Here is a 20,925-nt window from a genome sequence, read left to right on the forward strand (position 1 = left end):
GAGCTTCATCATCCTCTCTCAAAGGCTACGGTCGTCTATTGTGACAATGTCAGTGCAGTTTACATGACTGCCAATCCAGTTCGTCATCGGCGAACGAAGCACATTGAGATTGATATTCATTTTGTTCGCGAGAAGGTTGCCTTGGGACAAGTTCGGGTTCTTCATGTGCCTTCCTCGCTTCAGTTTGCTGACATCATGACTAAAGGTCTTCCTGTACATATGTTTACTGAGTTTAGATCCAGTCTTGGTGTTCATCCAGCTCCCCCTGCGATTGCGGGCGGGTATTAGATATGTATAGCTGTATATGTGTTGTACTTGACTTGTAATAGTCTTACTTGTACTCCAAGCCTATACGACCTATATATACAAGAGGTCACCCCCCCTCCTAGGGTGTGTGGTGTTTACCCAACTCTTTTCAACCTCCCAATCACCATAACATCTCCTCAATATGATGTAACATCTTTAATTATTGGTAATCACTTTGAGAGATGCGCAATCTTAGTTATTTAAATTCTCCCCCTTTTGCAGTTGATAAAGCATGAAGCCATAACCTCTGGTTTGGAGAGGGCTATTTCTACAGGAAATTGGGATATCAAAAGGTTTCGGATGCATAGGAAAGGTGTATCACAGGTACCAACTCATGATACCTAATTTTTGCCCCCCTTCTTTACTATTACCTTTTGTGAGGTTCTTCCTCCCGTGCAAGGTTCTTTCTAGGCTATCGTACATGGCATCGTTAGGCTACATGACACGGATAACACCGCAGTTTGAGAAGACTAGGAAAACAAGTGGGCCACGTGCTTTGCAACCTAGTCAGGTGAGGTAGATTTGGTAGCAGTGTTTTTACATCATATATAAAAACAAATGTGTGTTAAAACTAAGAACAAATTTTTTTTCTGATATACTGCTCAACAATTCTCTCTATAATATAAAGATATGTAGCTCTCCTGCTTGTTTGAGGAAAAAAAAGATATACTGCTGAACAATGTTTCAGTTTTATTGGTAACAGTGGGGCATGCTTTGCCCATGTGATACTCCTGAAGGAGAAGCTTGTGGATTAACAAAAAAATTAGCTCTGTTGACTCATGTGACAACTGATCAAGAGGAAGGCCCCCTGATGAATCTGGTTTGTTTCTTTTTCCTGTTTGCCTTTTGACTAGTACACTTTGTGCCTGTTAATTTATGTGCAATATTTGCCTGTTATTTTGTATTCATTCTCTACTATAGTGTAAGAGTCTTGGCGTGGAAGACTTAACACTTCTGTCTGGAGAAGAAATACATGCACCAGGTTCATTTTTGGTGATGTTCAATGGATTAATACTTGGGAAACATAGGCAGCCTCAGGTCTGATATAACTTAAACTGACATTTAGCTTATTTGTCTTCTGTTATTCTCTTCAAGTCCCCCGTGTTTCTTTCAGACATTTGCTAATGCTATGAGAGAGTTGCGTCGATCAGGCAAAATCGGAGAGTTCGTAAGCATTTTTGTAAATGAGAAACAGGTATCATCTCATCTCTTGATTACTACTAGCTTATAATGATGTTAGCATCATGCAATGATGACTGTCCATGATAATAATTAATAAAAAGGTGTCTAACTCTTGACAACTCTAAGCTCAACTTTCCAGTGGAGTGAACTGCTATTGAAAGCTTAACTTCAACAATCGATGGTAATGATTTGAGGCCAAAGAATAGTTTAGACCCTTGAGGTACAATTGCAAATGGCAAGTAGTTTTGTTGTTATAGTGCCACTTACTGTGGGATTTCAAGTAAATCAGCTTGTGTTGGTGGTCACTCCCCATTTGAATTCATGACAGTGAAAGACATAGAGGGCTAAGTTCATGTCCTTGTTATTTTTTTTATCTCAAACCGGCAAGAGAGCTGCCGTCATCGTATTAAGTAAAATTTGTGAATCAAAGTACATCAATAACCACAAGGTGCACTCACCAGCAAAAAGAAAAAGGAAAAAAAACACTTGTAAAGGAGCAGAGGGCCACTAAGATCATGCAAATAACCCTGCAAGGCCCTTTTCACCTGCCACAATCTGTAGTGATGTCCTTGTTATCTCTTTGAATTGTGGTGACATGACATTCCTGTTAACCTCTTAATACTTCAGTATCCAATAATACTTTGAATCATGGCACCTCTTGCCGAGTTGACCAGTTTGTCTCCAAGTGGGAAAGAAAAAAAAAAGAGCTCACACTACTGGCTGATATGGAGGTGGTTTCCCTGAATCTTGCATTTGGTTCTTCTATAAGATTTGCTCGTTTGAATCTGAGTTCTGGTTCAGATATTGTGCGTCGCTAAGAGGGTTATGCCCCAACGTTTTTATTTGAATTTCATATCCATAGAAGTGGCCATGTTTTTATTTTGGCTAGCCAGGCATACCACAACCCTCATTAGTATGTTGAAAGAACATAGGCAGTTTGTTTGCATAGGCTTATAGTGGTCATATTCTCTTGTTCTCATTATTTAGGTCTCATGAGTCAGTATTATGAATGTACCTTAAAAAACTAAGTAATCCAAAGGATACACCTTGAGTGTGTTTTTCTCGAGTTCGAGAAAAGTATGGTTTCGTTTATGGACCATTGTGATCTGTGTCTGTTTTTATTTTGCAATTTTCTGAGATATTTCCTTGCTCTGTTATTGTTTTACAAGATATGCTGGAGGTACTAACCTTGTAACTATATTTCCAGCATTGCATTCACATTGCCTTTAATGGTGGTCGCGTATGTCGCCCACTTATAATTGCTGATAAGGGGATATCAAGGGTCAAAGAGTGTCATATGAAAGAACTGAGGGTTAGCATTATGCATTTCATGATTTCTTGACCCATTTCATTTGTTTATTATTATTATATGTCTTAAAAATGAATTTGCTTCTAGGATGGTATTCGTTCTTTTGATGATTTTCTGCATGATGGATTGATTGAATATCTTGATGTCAACGAAGAGAACAATGCATTGGTATATTGTAATTTGTTTTCCTTCTCTCATGTGATTTATTGTTTTTTTATATTGTGATATTGTGTTTTAATTTGATTTGAACAGATTGCATTGTATGAACATGTGGATCAAGATGATGTTGAAAGAAGCAGCATCTCACATATTGAAATAGAGCCATTGTCTATCTTAGGAGTTGTGTCCGGACTTATTCCTTACCCACACCATAACCAATCTCCACGTAGTACTTATCAGGCAAGGATACAAATTATTAATGATATATTCCATTGGTTATTGGGTTACTTTCTAATGATTTTTCTCTTTTTCAGTGTGCGATGGGTAAGCAAGCTATGGGAAATATTGCATATAATCAGGCAAGGAACTGCTTTGTTTCTATTTTGATCTGTTAAGGGTGTGTTTAGTTCCCTTTGCATTTTGTGTTTTTACAAGGGAATCTTCAATATTTGAAGTATTAAATGTAGATTAATTACAAAACTAATTACAGATCTCGTCTGTAAACTACGAAACGAATCTAATGAGCCTAATGAGAGGATCATTAGAGCATGTTACTGTAGCAATTACTGTATCAATTTAGTGTCTAATCACGTCCTAATTAGGCTCATTAGATTCTGTTAGTGAGGCTGTTAGCAAGGCTTATAGTGGGCCGGCCTTTGGACCTTGGCGCCTAGCCTAGGCGGCTAGGGCTTTAGATGGGTTATGGTAATTGATCTCGATTAGGCAAGGATCTCCGTTGATTGGGTGTGTTCTATAAACCCTAGATACCGATCCTTGCCTATATAATGTGCCCCATATGCTCTCGTTTATCAATCACCAATTCCCCGTGCCATATTTGCTTTCATGGTATCACGAGTCCGGGTCTTCTTCCCGATTCGTCTTCCGCTGCCCTAGCACGCCGGCACCTCGCCGTGCAGCACTCGCGCGCCGGCCTCCCGCCGTGCCGCGCCCACCTTCCCTACGCGCTAGCTCCGCTGCGCTGCGCCCCAAACCCTAGCCATGGCTGGCCCCTCCTCCCCTAGCGCTGAGCAGGCCGCCGCCGCCGCCAAAGCGGCTGCCGATGCAGCCGCCCAGGAGAAGGAGCGCTCCCAGGAGACGGAGCACGCCCAAGCCGCGCGCGCTGCTACCCTTCAGCGCACCGCCGACGCTGAGGCCGAGGCCGCCGCCGCCACGAAGGAGCGGGACGCCGCCGCGAAGATCCAGGCCGCTTTGGATCGCGCGGCCGCCGCTCGCACTGAAGCCGGCGCCCCGCCGCCGCCGCCCCAGGAGCAGAAGGATGGAGGATCCCCTCATCTGCAGCACCACGACTTCCACTCCGCCATGATGCTACACGAGGCCGCCGCCGTCCTCAACCTCCACGCCCAAGCCATCTCCGTCCAGAACATCCGGAGTCTGATCACGACCATCCTCGATGTCAACTCCAGCAACTACGCTCGCTGGCGTGATCAGTTTCTACTGACCACCGGCAAGTTCTCCCTCCAGGATCACGTGCTGGTCGACGCCCGCGCCCCTGCTTCCCCGGACTGAGTGCGCATGGACTGCGTCGTCCAGTCCTGGATCACCGGCACCCTCTCCGACGATCTCGCTGAGGCCATCTCCAGCCGCGGCGCCACGGCACGCGATCTATGGGTCGCTGTGGAGACACACTTCCTGGGGAACCGCGAGACTCGCACCATCCTCCTCGACGTCGAGTTCCACGGCTTCTCCCAGGGCGACCTCTCCATCGCCGACTACTGCCGGCGGTTCAAGATGATGGCTGATCAGCTCGATGATCTCGGGTCTCCCATCTTGGACCACACGCTCGTCCTCAACGTGCTTCGCAGTCTCAACGAGCGCTTCACTAGCATCGGCGTTCATCTCTGTCGCGCTCGCCCGTTCCCGACCTTCAAGGAGGCCCAGGCTGAGCTGCTGCTTGAGGAGATGAACATGGCATACAAGTCCTCCTCGGCATCGCCCGCCGCGTTCGTCGCCTCGTCCATGCCAAAGCAAGTCGCGCTCTCCGGGGGCGCCGGCTCCGGGGGCGCTGGCTCCAGTACACCTTCGACACCCGGATCCAAGCCCAAGAACCGACGCTCGAAGCGCAGTGGCGGCAACGGCGGCAACAACAACGCCAACACCTGGGCCCCTGACGCTGCTGCATCCTCCGGTGGCCAGGCTGCTACCGCCAAATCGGCGGCCTCCTCTTGGCCGTCCTTCTGGAACCCATGGACCGGGTCTATCCATATGTGGCCTGGTCCCCGGCCTCCCCTGGCGCCACTCCCTCCACGTCCGCAGCAGGCCATGCTGGTTCAGCCGAACCAGCAGCAGCAGCAGGCCATGCTCGCTCAGCAGCTCCAGGAGGCGCAGTACCAGCATGCCCCGGGCTCCGCGCAGGACTCCTCCAGCCAGTGGGGCTCCCCGCAAGGGTTCTACAACCCCTTGGACGGGACGCCCTCCTGGGATTAACAGTCACTCGCCTCCACCTTCAGCACCAGGACGCTGCACCAGCCGCAGCCCAGTAATGAATGGTACTTCGACTCAGGTGCTACCTCTCACATGACATCTCAGTCTGATATTCTTTCACATACCTTCCCATGCGGTACCCTACACCTTCATCAATCGTTGTCGGTAATGGCTCCTTGTTACCTGTCACTGCTACTGGCACCATAGTTATTCATCCTTCTTTGCATCTTAATAATGTTCTGGTTGCTCCACAACTTATTAAGAATCTTATTTATGTTCGCCAGTTCACTACTGATAATAATTGCTCTGTTGAGTTTGACCCGTCTGGTTGTTCTGTGAAGGACCTTCAGTCTCGGAACGTGATCATCAGGTGCAATAGCTCAGGGCCATTGTACCCCCTTCGTCTTCCGGCTGCTCGCTCCCTGGTCGCCACCTCTGGGTCTTCACTCTGGCATTGTCGCCTCGGTCATCCTGGACACAAGGCCTTCTCCAAGCTAGTGTCGTCTTCCGGCCTTCCTACATGTTCCCATGACAATAGCTCCTCGCTGTGTCACGCATGTCAGCTTGGTCGTCATATGCGTCTCCCTTTCAGTACTTCAGTGTCTAGAGTGTCCAGTAATTTTGAACTCATTCATTGTGATTTGTGGACATCTCCTGTTCTTAGTGTCTCTGGTTACAAATACTATCTCGTTATACTTGACGATTGCTCTCATTATACCTGGACGTTTCCTTTAAAACTGAAGTCTGATACTTACTCGACGTTAGCTCACTTTTTTGCCTACGTGACTACTCAGTTTGGCTCTACCGTGAAAGCAGTTCAGTGCGACAATGGCAAGGAGTTCGACAACTCCATCTCTCGCACGTTCTTCCTCACCCACGGCATACACCTCCGCATGTCCTGTCCCTACACCTCGCCTCAAAATGGTAAGGCTGAGCGCCTCATTCGGTCTCTCAATAATGTTGTGCGCTGCCTTCTATTTCAGGCCTCCCTTCCACCCTCCTACTGGGTCGAAGCTCTGCAGACAGCCTCCTACCTTCTAAACATTTTGCCCACCAAGACGTTCCGGTTCTCCACACCACACGCTGCCCTCTTTGGCACCGTGCCCTCCTACGACCACCTTCGCGTCTTTGGTTGCAAATGTTACCCGAACCTGTCTGCCACTGCCACCCACAAACTCTCTCCCCGATCCACCCTATGTGTCTTCCTGGGATATTCCACTCACCATAAAGGGTACCGCTGCCTTGATCTCTCCTCTAACCGGGTGACCATCTCTCGTCATGTCACCTTCGACGAGTCTGCTTTTCCCTTTGCTGAGCGCGGCTCCTCTTCCACACCGAAGGATCTTGAGTTTTTGGATGCTACTAACACTATGCCAGCTCCTATTGGACCTGTGCAGCAGCTTCTCCCTACAGGATCTGGTGACTCCCTCCCCGCACAGCCACGTGCGGCTGCGCCCCCCTCGGCATCGCCTGCCGACACCCTGGCTGGTTCGGCAGCGCTCCCTGCGCTCCCAGTCTAGGTCTCGTCCACCTCGACGCCGCCGGACACGCCCGCACAGCCATGTGCGGCTTCAACTTCCTCGGCAGCGCGCGGCCCTCCACCGGGGTTTGCGCCGTTGCCCTCCTGCTCGACTCCAGCTTCCTCGGTGCCCTCGGCTTCCACGATGCCTCCTTTGACGTTCGTGCCCCCCCCAGCGCGTGATCACTCATGTGTACACGCGCCGGCCGCGGCCTGCTGGATCACCGCAGCCGCCCCCTTGGTGCTGGGCCGGCACCGCCACCGCAGCTACCCCCTGGTGCTGGTCCGGCGCCGCCTGGTGCTGTTGTGGTACCGCTGGTATCCAATCAGCATGCCATGCAAACGAGAGCCAAGAGTGGCTTTCGGATGCCTGCATTGTACCACGTCACACCCCTCTCCGCCATCCTGAAGACCTACCGTAGTGCTCTTGCCGACCCAAATTGACGAGCTGCTATGGTAGAAGAACATGATGCTCTGATAAAGAACCACACTTGGGATCTTGTGCCTCATCCTCTGCGAGCCAATATCGTCACCGGCAAGTGGATCTTCAAGCACAAGTTCAACGCCGACGGGACTCTGGAGCGCTACAAAGCGCGTTGGGTGCTTCGAGGTTTCACTCAGCGCCCTGGTGTGGATTTTGCAGAGACTTTCAGCCCGGTCGTCAAGCCCGCCACTGTCCGGACTATTCTCTCTCTGGCACTCTCTCGGCGCTGGCCCATTCATCAGTTGGATGTGAAGAATGCCTTCCTGCATGGCACCTTGTCAGAGACAGTTTATTGTGCTCAGCCGTCTGGTTTCGAGGATTCCACTCATCCGGATTTTGTTTGCCGCCTCAACAAGACCCTGTATGGATTGAAGCAGGCTCCTCGTGCTTGGTACAGTCGGTTTGCCACATTCCTCTTGTCTCTGGGTTTTGTTGAAGCCAAGACAGACACGTCGCTCTTTGTCTACCAGAGGGGTTCAGATCTTGTCTACTTGTTACTATACATTGATGATATCGTCATCACTGCTTCCTCTCAGTCTCTCCTTCAGCGGATTATTGCAGCACTTCAGCATGAGTTCTCCATGAAGGATCTTGGCGAACTGCATCACTTCCTTGGTGTTCAGCGATGCGGTGATGGCTTACTTCTCTCTCAGCGGCAGTATTTGTTGGACATTCTGGACAGGGCTGGCATGGCTGATTGCAAACTGTGCTCAACTCCAGTTGATACAAACCCCAAGGTGGCCGCAACTGATGGTGCTCCTGTGGACGATGCCTCTGATTTTCGCAGTCTAGCTGGCGCTTTACAGTATTTGACCTTCACAAGGCCAAACATTGCCTATGCTGTTCAGCAGATCTGCCTCCACATGCATGATCCTCGGGCACCTCACTTAGCGGCTCTGAAGCGCATCCTTCGCTATGTTCGTGGCACTCTTGACCTCGGCCTTCTGCTGCGACCGTCTTCCTCGACTGATCTTGTGGTATATACTGATGCTGACTGGGCTGGTTGTCCGGATACACGCAAGTCCACCTCGAGCGATGCTGTGTTTCTCAGGGACAATCTCATCTCGTGGTCCTCCAAGCGTCAGAATATTGTCTCCAGATCCAGTACCGAGGCTGAGTATCGCGCCGTGGCCAACGGTGTCGTCGAGGCTACTTGGCTGCGCCAGCTGCTTCAGGAGCTTCATGCCCCTCTTTGCCGAGTTACACTAGTGTATTGTGACAACATCAGCGCCATCTACATGTCCTCCAACCCAGTTTAGCATCAACGAACCAAGCATATTGAGATTGATCTCCACTTCGTTCGGGAGCGGGTTTCCGTTGGTGATCTTCGAGTTCTTCATGTGCCGACTTCCTCACAGTATGCCGATATCTTCACCAAGGGACTTCCTTCTTCTGTGTTCATGGAGTTCAGGTCCAGTCTGAACGTGCGTGGTGGCTGACGATCAGACTGTGGGGGTGTGTTAGCGAGGTTGTTAGCAAGGCTTATAGTGGGCCGACCTTTGGGCCTTGGCGCCTAGCCTAGGCGGCTAGGGCTTTAGATGGGTTATGGTAATTGATCTCGATTAGGCAAGGATCTCCGTTGATTGGGTGTGTTCTATAAACCCTAGATACCGATCCTTGCCTATATAATGTACCCCATGTACTCTCGTTAATCAATCACCAATTTCCCGTGCCATATTTGCTTTCAGATTCGTCTCGCGATTTACAGTCCATTTTTGTAATGCGATTTATTTTTCGACTACATTTAGTACACCATGCAAGCGATTTACAAAATTTTTACGTTTTGGGTGTAAAGATCTAAACACAGCCTAAATATGTAGGAAACCCTATATCACAATCTTGAAGCAACCACGACAAGAGGATAAGGTTTTTTGGGAAGCACACATTATCTAAATGCAATTCCTAAAGAATGTGATTGTCACTCTCACAACCCTAGTGCTATAGAATTATCCAAGTATTATCCTCTTGGGCACTACAAACTGACCCATACAAGCCTTGGATTAGATCTTTGTGTTGGCTTGAGTTGATTGGTCATGGCGATGACCCTCCTATGGCCTCCAATTTCCAACACCCTGTTTGTATAGTCCCCTCCAGTCCAAGGCCTTGGCTTTTGCAATTAGGAGCCCTACTCCTCGGTGCAAATGTGGTGTTTTGTGCAATTCACGCTATAATTAATTTCCTTTGTAATATTCTGATCCTTTGTTGATTTTAACTTCTTTCCCTTTTGAGATGAAGGTAATGTCTCTATAATGTACTGCAGTTGTTCAGGGCAGATTCGCTACTCTACTTACTGGTGTATGCACAAAGTCCACTGCTAACAACAAAAACAATTGAGTTGGTTCGTCTCTGACCTATACACCGTCTTAGACTTAATCTACAAGATATTTTACTTGAATTCCTTTTCAGGTGGGATACGACAAGCTTGGTGCTGGGCAGAATGCCACTGTTGCTGTCATGGGTTATAGTGGATATGATATTGAAGATGCAATTGTAATGAATAAATCATCCCTTGATCGAGGTTTTGGTTGTTGCATAGCAATGAAAAAGTAATTCTATACTTCAGTTGACACCTCTCTTTCATTTACTTTAAGGAAGTGCTTGGGATCATGCCCTTAATGCCACTGTACTGGTTTTTATTGTGATTAATTTGTTCTCATCTTGCAGGTATACAGTTATGATGGGGAACTATGGAGATGGTGTCTCTGACAGGATTGCTAAACCACAAAGAGATAAAGATGGTGTTTTGTTGAAACAGAATATGCGGGTAAATAATGGGACCGGTCATTATCATTATTATGCAACTATTTTAAAAACCCTTATGTTTCCATCAGTAGGATGGTTTTGTTTTAGTTGAGTGATCAGAAAGCAGAATCCAACTATGAAATATGAGGGAAAGAATTAAGAAACTTCTGTATGTTGAAGGTCCAAGTAATTGTTATCGAGCTGTTTGATCTATATTGGTCATAAGGTTCATAAAAAAACCAAATTGTTTGACTTCTGGAGGAGGAAATTGTAGTGATGTGTTCAAATTCGTAGAACCTGTGCTTTATTTTCTTGACTTTGTCCCGTAGGCCACCTAAATTTGGCCTCAGTTGTGTTCGCCTTTGACATCATATGTGCTGTCATCCAAGAATATCTTGTTCTGTTATAACCTTGAGTATAAATTCAAATAGGCACACACCTTGAGTTCCAACTTTAGGATTTCTTGTTGCATGTGCTTGTTTGGTTATTCATCTGCCTGTGTGTTTCTCTTTCCACTGTCCAACGTAACTTATTGACAGGCACTTGATGAGGATGGTATTGCTGCACCTGGCCAAATAATTCGCAATCATGATGTCTATGTGAACAAGCAAAGTCCCACAAATTTAGATAGAAGAGGTGCTGGTGCATTGTTAAAAGATATGTGAGTACTCGCCTGTATTGTGTTTTCTCTTTTGTTTTGTTCTATATTTGCATCTTCTATTTTATACCTCTGAATCTCTGACCTTTTTATATGTGCATTATGGTCAAAATCTACCACTTAGGGACTACAAGGGCTCACCAGCCATTTACAAAGGTGTTGATGGCGAGACTACTGTTGTAGATCGTGTAATGCTTTGTTCAGATACTGCTAGAGGTTTAATGGTCCAGTGTATTACCCAAACCCTAGAGGGGTGGGATATATAGTAGACATTACATGGGCCTCATAGATGGGCCGGGCCTCATGGGCCAACACACACACATACTCCAACACCCCCCCACAGTCTAAACTACCGGCGCAACGGAGTTCAAGACTGGACATGAAAGAAAGTAAACTCGGGGATAATCCCCCCCCCCCCCCCCCCCCCCCCCGCAGTCGTAGCAGTGCTAATGCTTCGACTGGAGACTTATGTAGATGATAGCCCCTTAATGCCGAGGTAGCCGAAGTCGAGGTGGTCGTAGTCGTGGTCGAAGCCATGGAGGAGAGCGCAGATCCGAACTGTCGTGGGGCGCCCGAGGACACGAACTCAGCAGCTTCTTGTCGAGCTCAGCAGCGGGTCGCGCTCAGGTGCAGATGGTAGACGGTGCAAGGTGCAGCCAGGTCGCGCTCAGGACAGGGGTGGCGACGGCGCAAACTTGCAGCAACGTCGCGCTCAGGACAGGGGTGGCGAAGACGTCTTCCTTCAGCGACATCGGCGGAGGTGTCCGCGCTCGAGCGGCAGGAGGCGCGAAGTCGGGTCGACCGCCAGCACGACGAGGATCGAACACCGAGGGTGGTAGCTGAGTGGTGGCCGGAGAACCAGCGGGTGGCGCTGAGTCGCTGACGGGCGGCGCCGAGGGGGGGCGCCGAGTGGCCTGTCGGAGGCAGCCGAGTCCGATGGTGGCGCTGAGTCGCCGACAGGCGGCGCGGGGGGGGGGGGGGGGGCGAGTGGCCTGTTGGACGTGCCGGTCCGGTCAGCCGCGCGTCGAATGGTCTTTCGGGAGCGCCGTGTGGGTGCCAGGCGAGGCGGGCACCACCACCGCGAAGGCAGCGGTGTCCGCGGTAGAGGCTCGATCACGAGCGTCGTCGCTGCAGCCTCAGAAGTCGCAGCAACAACCTCATCCTTCGGGGGTTGTCGACGATGAACGACGACGAATGGCAGGGCGACGCAAAAGGGATACATAGCAACAACATCATTTCGTGTAGGACCCCTAGGGTGCACATAGCACAGCCCCTCTCATCCCTATCTCTTTCTCTCCTTCTTCACGGCCAAGACACTAGTGGAGAGGGAGAGAGGCAGAGAACAGAGGAGACAGGAGGCAGAGGTGCTACCAGCGGGAGGGGAGAGGCAGACTTGCGGCGGCGGTGCCCAGGCGGTGCGGACCTCGCCCAGGCCAGAGCCGGTGGGGGGATCCGAGGCCCGGGCGGCGGGCCAGGTCGGGCGGTGAGCGCCCGCGCGGAATTTGCCGGCGAATCCGCGCCAGGGCGGGCGGCGAGCGCCCGCGCGGAAACCCGACGGCGGATCCGCGCCAGGGCGGGGCGGCGGGGAGGTGAGGCGGAGATGACAGGTGAGATCCATCACGATATGCTGCTGACGCTTGACGACGACGCACACAGAGGGCGCGCGGATCAGATGGCGCGGCCCCCGACGGAGATCGAGGTCCCCGGGGGCGCGCGGGTTGCAGCGGAAGCGGCGGCGGTGCGAGGCAGGGGAGGAGAGGAACCTAGGCGACTGATACCATGCTAGAGAGAATAATTACTTGTGTATTACCCAAACCCTAGAGGGGTGGGATATATAGTAGACATTACATGGGCCTCATAGATGGGCCGGGCCTCATGGGCCAACACACACACATACTCCAACAGATACAAATGAGAAACTGTCTATTAAGTGCATTATCCGCCATACAAGGAGGCCAGAGGTATGGCTTATTTGCTGCATTCACTTAATTTTAACTGTTCACAGATGGTTTTAAATTTGTCTGTCCTGTTTGTGAGCCAGGTTGGTGATAAATTTAGTAGCAGACATGGGCAGAAAGGTGTTTGTGGTACCATTGTTCAGCAGGAGGACTTCCCCTTTTCTGAGAGGGGAATATGCCCTGATTTAATTATGAATCCACATGGATTCCCTAGGTTTGATATTACCTTTGTTATATTCTGTACTTTTTTTATCTCTTCATCAATTTTCCTAACCTGGTATAATTTGTCTATGAAAAAGTTCCTTCTCCAATGAACATTGATGTGCCTTTGAATACAATATTTGTATTTTCTGTAACCATTTTATGATGGATTGTTTTGTCATGTCTGATTCAGCTCTGCTGTTGATTCTTTTCTTGAAAATCTGTTTTAGAAATTAAATTTGTATCATTTCTTTTTTTGTTACACTTTTGGTATTCTACTCAATAGTAAGAGTTGGTAATATTGACGCTATAAGTTTAGTGCTGGCGTCATAAGATTATACCACCCCATTTGACTCATTTTTTTCCCTTTCTCTTTTTGCTTCATCAGTCGAATGACTATAGGTAAAATGATTGAACTTATTGGTGGAAAGGCTGGTTTGTCTTCTGGTCGATTCCATTATGGCAGTGCATTTGGTGAACCAAGTGGTAATGCTGATAAAGTTGAAGACATAAGGTACACATCTGTCTCACTAACACCTCAAGTGCGTCTAATGGTTTTAATTTTAACACTGTTTTTTTCTTTCATACCAGCAATACTCTAATCAAACATGGCTTCAGCTATAACGGAAAAGATTTCTTGTACTCAGGTGCATTCTAATGTCAAATTGTAATATTACTTTCTGTAAGCACGCTTTAAAATTTCATGTTGTGCCCTGTGTTGATAGGGCTAGTATGTGTAGAGAGGCAAAGAATGGAGAGCACCACACACCCAATCAGGGGGGTGTCACTGATATATATATATATATATATATATAATGGGCTTGAGTATACATGGTAGAGAATCTGTATACATGAATGGCCAATAAATGCAATAAAGGCAATAAAAGCCTACAGCTATACATATCTCTAATACCCGCCCGCAGTCGCAGCGGGAGGATCCCGGACGCAAAGACTGGACCTAAACTCCATGAACAACTGGGTAGGCGAGCCTTTCGTCATGATGTCCGCGAACTAGTGGGAAGATGGAACATGGAGGACCCGAACCTGTCCCAAGGCCACCTTTTCGCGGACGAAGTGAATGTCGATCTCGATATGTTTTGTGCGACGATGATGGACAGGGTTGGCGGTCATGTAGACCGCGCTGGCATTGTCACAATAGACAAGCGTCGCCGAAGCAATGGAGATGTGGAGCTCCTGGAGAAGCTGTCTGATCCAGCAACACTCAGCGACGGCGTGGGCGACCGCCCTGTACTCGGCCTCAGCACTGGAGCGGGAGACCGTAGTCTGCCGCTTTGAAGACCAAGAGATGAGGTTGTCGCTGAGGTAGACGCAGTAGCCGGAGGTGGAGCGTCGAGAGTCGGGGCATCCTGCCCAGTCGGCGTCGAAGTATACCGTCAGGGAGGTGATGGAGCCGGCGCCGAGGTGGAGTCCGGAGGAGAGTGTGCCCTTTACGTAGCGCAGGATGCGCTTGATCAGCGCGAGATGAGGCTCGCGGGGATCATGCATGAAGAGGCACACTTGCTGAACAGCATACGCCAGGTCTGGGCGTGTGAGCGTCAGGTACTGTAGGGCAATGGCGAGACTCCGATACTCCGAGGGGTTCTCGACTGAAGCACTGTCTGAGGACGATAGTTTGGCCCGAGTGTCCACTGGTGTCGCCGTGGAGTGACACTCGGCCATACCGGCGCGCTGGAGGAGATCCAGGGCGTACTGGCGCTGAGACAAGAAGAGTCCGCCAGGAGAACGCGTGACGGAGATCTCGAGGAAGTGGTGGAGGTCCCCGAGGTCAGTCATAGCGAACTCGGAGTGTAGTCGCTGGGTGATGTGGTGGAGGAGGTCCGTCGAAGAAGCTGTGAGGATGATGTCGTCGACGTAGAGGAGGAGGTACGCGACACGATCACCCTCTTTGTAAACAAAGAGAGGTGTCGGATGCTGAAGCCGTGAAGCCGAGATGTCGTATGAAGGTGGCAAAATGCTGGTACCATGCTCGTGGCGCCTGCTTTAGCCCATATAATGAGCGCTGCAACATGCAAACATGATCAGGATTGGCGGGGTCGACAAAGCCAGGTGGCTGCTGGCAGTAGACAGTCTCCTCCAAGTGACCGTGAAGAAACGCGTTCTTCACGTCGAGCTGATGGATCGGCCAGGAGTGAGAGGCGGCGATGCTGAGGACGACACGTATCGTCGCCAGTTTGACAACTGGACTGAAGGTCTCGTCGTAGTCGATGCCGTGCTGCTGGGAGAAGCCGCGGACCACCCAGCAGGCTTTGTGACGAGCTAGGGAGCCGTCCGAGTGGAATTTATGTTTAAAAATCCACTTTCCCGTCACGATGTTGGCGCCTGGTGGTCGTGGAACAAGGCGCCAGGTGCCGTTGTCGATGAGCGCCTTATACTCGTCCGCCATGGCAGCCCGCCAGTTCGGGTCAGCCAACCCACTCCGGTAGTTCGCCGGGATCGGCGATATCGAAGAGTGTGTGGCCGACAGGTTTATTGGATGAACTGTACGAAGCGTCCCTGTTTGTGACCAAGTCACAGGGCGACGAGGCGGCGGAGGGACCTGTGCAGGCGCCTGAGGTGAAGAAGCTGGCGCCTGTGCAGGGGATGGTGTTGGTGTAGCTGGGGGAGGCCACGGCCTCCTGCTGTAGACGTGCTGGATGAGCCGTCCTGGAGGAGGCGGAGCTGCTGCAGGTGCCTGTGCAACAGCTTGCGGTGAAGCTGCAGGAGTTGCTGGCGCAGGTGCAGCTGAAGCAGCAGGCGCAAGGACCTGCGCGGCTGCTGCTGGGATGCTCCTGGGCGCAGCAGAAGAGGGGCGGTCCGGTGCTGCCAGGACAGGCCCACGCAGCTAGACTGCCGGGTCGTCGAAGTCGTCGTCCAGACCTACTGGAGTAGAACGCGGCTGCTCGACGTCGCTGGACGACGGAGCGATCGTGTATGGGGTTGCTGCTGCAGCAGTATGGCGAGGTACCGGCTCAGCATGCTCAGTGAGAAGAAAATCCAAGCTGGACAGGGGGTCAGATCGTGTGGACGAAAAAGGAAAACGTGACTCATCGAACACAACGTGGCGAGAAATAATTATGCATCGCGTGGAGAGGTCTAAACATCGGTATCCTTTGTGGGTGGAAGGATATCCGAGGAAGACACAGGCTGTGGAGCGAGGGGCAAGTTTGTGTTGTGAAGTGGAAGACATGTTAGGGTAACAGAGGCATCCGAAGACCCTAAGATGGTTGTAATCGGGAGTTGCTTGGTAAAGGATATTGTATGGGACGCTGTTGTGCACAGCAGAGTAGGGTCTTCTATTAAGAAGATATGTGGCCGTAGCAAGGGCTTCGGCCCAGTAAGAGGCTGGCATGTGTGCGTGGATGAGGAGGGTGCGGTAAATATTGTTCAAAGTGCGAAGGATGCGTTCAGCCTTGCCGTTTTGAGGCGAAGTGTAAGGGCATGAGAGACGTAGGTGAATCCCGCCAGCGGAAAAGAGGTCCGTGAGAGTGCGGTTAACGAACTCAGTCCCATTATCTGCTTGAATGCTCTTAACGGAAAGACCGAACTGTGTTTGGACGAAGTTGCAAAAATGAGTAATGTGTTTGTGAACTTCGGACTTGTGAGCTAGAGGGAACGTCCAACAGAAATGTGAGAAGTCGTCGAGGATGACCAAGTAATACCGAGAACCCGATATACTCGTAACAGGGGACGTCCAAACATCACAGTGAACAATTTCAAAGGGAGTTGTACTATAGGAAGTAGAACTTGAAAAAGGGAGCCGAACGTGTTTCCCTAACTGGCAAGAATGACAGAGTTTATGACCGACTTTATTACAAGAAATAGAAGAATTATTTCTAAGAATGTCGATCGTGGCATGTCCAGGGTGGCCGAGGCGATGGTGCCATATGGTGGATGAGACGGCGAGGTTGGCGTGGGCAGTGGCGGTAGCTGCATCTGGTGTGATGGTGTAGAGATCGCCAGAGCTATTGCAGTGAAGCATCACGCGTCTGGTCGGGATATCCTTGACAGAAAAGCCAAGTGCGTCAAATTCGATAGAACAATTGTTGTCACGTGTAAATTGACGAACGGAAAGAAGGTTCTGAACTAGAGACGGAACAACTAGAACATTATTCAAGGTGAATTGTGACGGACTGGTGTCTAAGGAGGAGGTGCCACGACAAGAAACTGGCAGATTATGACCATTCCCAACAGTGATACCGCCTAGCGCCTAGCTGAATATTGGCATGGATCGTTGTTACTATGTTCTTTCCAGTTTCAATTATACTTGCTGAGTATTGTTACTCACTCTTGTGTTTATTTGGTTTTTAGGTACCAATTGATTGCTACATGCATGGGAGTGGGAGTAGTATCTTCTTCGGAGCACAAACACTTTTGATTCACATATGTCTAGTCGATTCCATCTATTCATTAAAACTGTAAACTAGTTAATCTTGGTTGCTTTGTGTCGTGGACGGGTTAATTTTCTTTATCCGCTGGGTTGGGCTGTGATGTTTAATTCATAACTTCTTTGATAACTCTATTTATTTTGATATAAAGCCTGTTTTGAACGTCCTATTTATAGGGGAAACTCTGTCGAAATTTTGTATAATCTTTATCCTTGTGTTTTTATTACTTTGTAGTAACCTCCGGATTGTGGATACATCTGGGGTGTTACATGGGCAATTCACTTATATTCCAACAGTATGCAAATTCAAATTAGATGATTTGGGTCATAGAGACTTAGGAAACCTAGATATATCCTAGACATATGGTGTAAACCTACAGCTTCATAGGTGTTTTCCATTATTCTAATCATTCTAGTTGCTGTGGTACAATAATATGTTTCCTATTTCTTAAGCACTAGATGATTTTTTTTATGTATCGTATGCATCTTTGCTACTTGGACCTACCATGGTTCTTCAGAGCTGATTTTTTTGGCCCCCATTTCAGGTATTCTAGGTCATCCTCTGGAGGCATACATCTTCATGGGTCCAATCTACTATCAGAAACTGAAGCACATGGTACAGATAGTTTATCTGTGTTGTTCCTTAAATGAGGCTAAGTTTTCTAATTCTGCCATAGTGTTGTTGTGGGACCTCTATTGTCTAACTATTTACACTTTGGCTATAGATATGTCCTTGAGTAATAGGGCCAAACATAAGAAAACGTCATTTACATTCCCACTGAAAAATACTCCCATAACAATATAGTTTACAAGGTTTACAAATACTCCCTCCTTCCACTTTTATAAGGCGTGACATAACATGGCACGGTCTTCAAAATAACACTTTGACCATTCATTTATCATATATTATGTCACTTATGGTTGTAAACTTATATTCATGGTAAAGTATATTTGATTACCAACCCAATCATATAGTACATTATAAAAATAAAAAACTAATAGTCAAATTATTGGTCAAATATTGCAAAGTTTGACTCTTGATATACGTGTACGTCTTATAAAAGTGGAAGGGGGGAGTACATTATAAATTGGTTGTCAGAGTTGTATTTTGGAGACTGTTCACTGGTGACGTCCAAAACAATATTTTTTGTGACCTTAGGGAGTATTGTGGAATGATTTGGTCTTGATAGATATGTCAAAGGTGCATATGAAAGGAAGAGGAGCTCAACGTTCCGTGTGTCATTTGTTGTAACAATATCATGATTTATGGATATATACTAAGATGGTTTGCAGTCCAGTAAAGAGAACCTGTGTAGGGAAAAAGTAGTTCATAATTTAGTTTATAAAAAGCAATGTACGGGTTGGCTTAGCTTAGCTCATGACCTACCCTATTGATGTCATTTCTGCGTGATGTAATTAATTTTGGTTTTTAAGGCATCAGCACTTAGAAGTGCCTAAACAATTTTTAAAAACTGGAGAGATGATTTTAAGAATTTGAGTATGCATTCTTATTTTTTATTTTCTGGATCGCTCAAGCTACTGGGTGCCTATTGTAACATTTTTCGTCTTGCTTGGGATTCCTGTTGAATTAGTTGGTGAATATGTAAACCGCTTGTGGATTCTCCAGGTTCTTGATAAGATGCATGCTCGAGCTAGTGGACCAGGCAGCCTACTGAAGGGCGAAGTCGCGATGGAGGTTTTGCAATACTCTGCGATTTTATGAATATGGCCCAGTACTTTTTCTTGTTGATTATCTCGTTGCGCTTGTTTAATATTCCTTTTTTATAGGTCTCCGTCTTGGTGAAATGGAGCGTGATTGTTTGATTGCATATGGTGCTAGCATGCTGATCTTTGAACGTCTACTACTATCTAGTGATCCATATCAAGTCCAGGTGATTCTCGGAGTAGTTTGCGCCTTTCTTTTTGGCAGAGGCTGGAACTGTGCCAAGAGCATAACTTCTCATGCCTTCATGTCCTTGCTACTCAAAAGATGCTCATTGTTGAGTGGGTAAACCGTAAACAGGTCTTAAAGGCTGGTAGTATTTTCTTTCAATGGTCAACAGCTTGAGTATTTCAAAAGAGTTAACTAAGCCCGGTTGACATTGTTTGCGAATGGTAGATATTAGGTTTAGTTGACCAGTGCCAACATGAAGGACTTGTATGTCTTTGGGCTTACCTTATTTATGGATTTGGATGTTGGCAGGTTTGCAGAAAATGAGGCTTGTTGGGGTACTACAACTATAAACTGAAGACTTCGTACTGTTCAATGTGCAAGAACGGAGAAAACATGGCCAAGATGAGGCTGCCATATGCCTGCAAGCAGGGGCGGATGCACACCCCGGGCCACCCGGGCCATGGCCCGGGGTTCGGCCCAATTTTTTTTAGTTTTCCGATCTCTGGCCCAGCCCACTTGGATGCCCAGACACAGCACATCCCGACGACCCGACCTGCTAGCTCGCGGCTCGCCCACAGACACGCAGTTTTCTCGCCCAAGTTGCAGTTGCCCAACGCCCCAACCCCCGACGGTCGCCGCCGCCGCCTCCTGGTCCCGGCCTCAGCTCCGGCCCTAGCGGGTTTGCTAAAACAAATAGAGAGTTTTGAATTTATGCTCATTATGCATCTTATGATAAAAGTACTAGGTAAGACTAATGATTTGTCACAATACTTGCAAAGGAAGGACCAAAATATAGTTGAACAATCGCTTTGGTGAAAGATCTACACAATTGTTGAAATGCATTGCATGCCTTGATCCTAGGAATTCTTTTGCCAACTTTGATATAAGTAAGTTAGTTGAGCTTGCTTCAATATATGATGCCGACTTTAAACCATATGATCTGATATTGTTGGGAGAGCAACTTAAGACATTCATTCATGAAGTAAGAAATGAAACCAAATGGTCAAGTTGTAATGACCTTGGTAAGATTGCAGAGTTGATGGTTGACACTGGAAAAGATAGGGATTTAGATTTGGTTTATCGTCTTATTGAGTTGGTTTTGATATTGCCGGTGTCAACTGCATCTGTAGAAAGGGCCTTTTCAGCTATGAATATCATCAAAACTGAGTTGCGGAATAAGATGGCTGATGATTGGCTAAATCACCGCATGGTGTGCTATATTGAGAGAGAGATATTTACTGCCATTGAAAACGATAAGATATTAAGGCACTATCAGGATATGCGAAAGCGCAGGATTCAACTACCTCATTCGAGTGGTATTTACAAAATCCTTGTTCGAATTGTTGATTTACATTATCATTGCTACATGTTTTAGATATTTAATATATCTTTTTCATTTTGCAGTAGCTTCTACCTCTGGACTTGGATCAATTGCTGAAGAAGGACTTCGATCAATTGCTGAAGAAGAATAAATATATTACTTCGCGATGGCGCTTTTTGTATGTCATCTATCTTTCCGTTTATATTTTCATGTATATTTTGAAATGTGAGTTTGTGAACGTCTATACTTAAAACTCGGCCCGAGGTTCGACTCAATCCTGGTTCCGCCACTGCCTGCAAGCTTTTGTTCCAGGTAGCGCACAACTTTCTTGGGGTTCAGTGCAACTTTGTATTAATAGTAGGGTCC

The 20,925-nt window shown here is 48.0% G+C and overlaps 1 protein-coding gene and 1 long non-coding RNA gene across 2 annotated transcripts; both read left to right on the forward strand.

Moving 5' to 3' along the window:
• The first annotated feature begins 3,231 nt into the window (after positions 1 to 3,231).
• On the forward strand, positions 3,232 to 19,168 carry LOC120667964 (DNA-directed RNA polymerase III subunit 2-like). Its single transcript, XM_039947935.1, has 13 exons — positions 3,232 to 3,315; positions 9,662 to 9,739; positions 9,808 to 9,947; positions 10,066 to 10,165; positions 10,683 to 10,804; positions 10,926 to 11,005; positions 12,707 to 12,762; positions 12,843 to 12,973; positions 13,349 to 13,474; positions 13,552 to 13,607; positions 17,890 to 17,960; positions 18,972 to 19,040; positions 19,133 to 19,168. The coding sequence occupies exons 1-13, from the start codon at positions 3,277 to 3,279 to the stop codon at positions 19,166 to 19,168; spliced, it is 1,104 nt and encodes a 367-aa protein (XP_039803869.1). The 5' UTR covers positions 3,232 to 3,276.
• On the forward strand, positions 19,000 to 19,660 carry LOC120666445. Its single transcript, XR_005671723.1, has 3 exons — positions 19,000 to 19,040; positions 19,133 to 19,236; positions 19,548 to 19,660. It is a non-coding gene; the product is annotated as an uncharacterized LOC120666445 (long non-coding RNA).
• The last annotated feature ends 1,265 nt before the right edge of the window (positions 19,661 to 20,925 follow it).

This window comes from Panicum virgatum, chromosome 3N (genome assembly GCF_016808335.1).
Source record: "Panicum virgatum strain AP13 chromosome 3N, P.virgatum_v5, whole genome shotgun sequence".
Lineage (NCBI taxonomy): Eukaryota > Viridiplantae > Streptophyta > Magnoliopsida > Poales > Poaceae > Panicum > Panicum virgatum.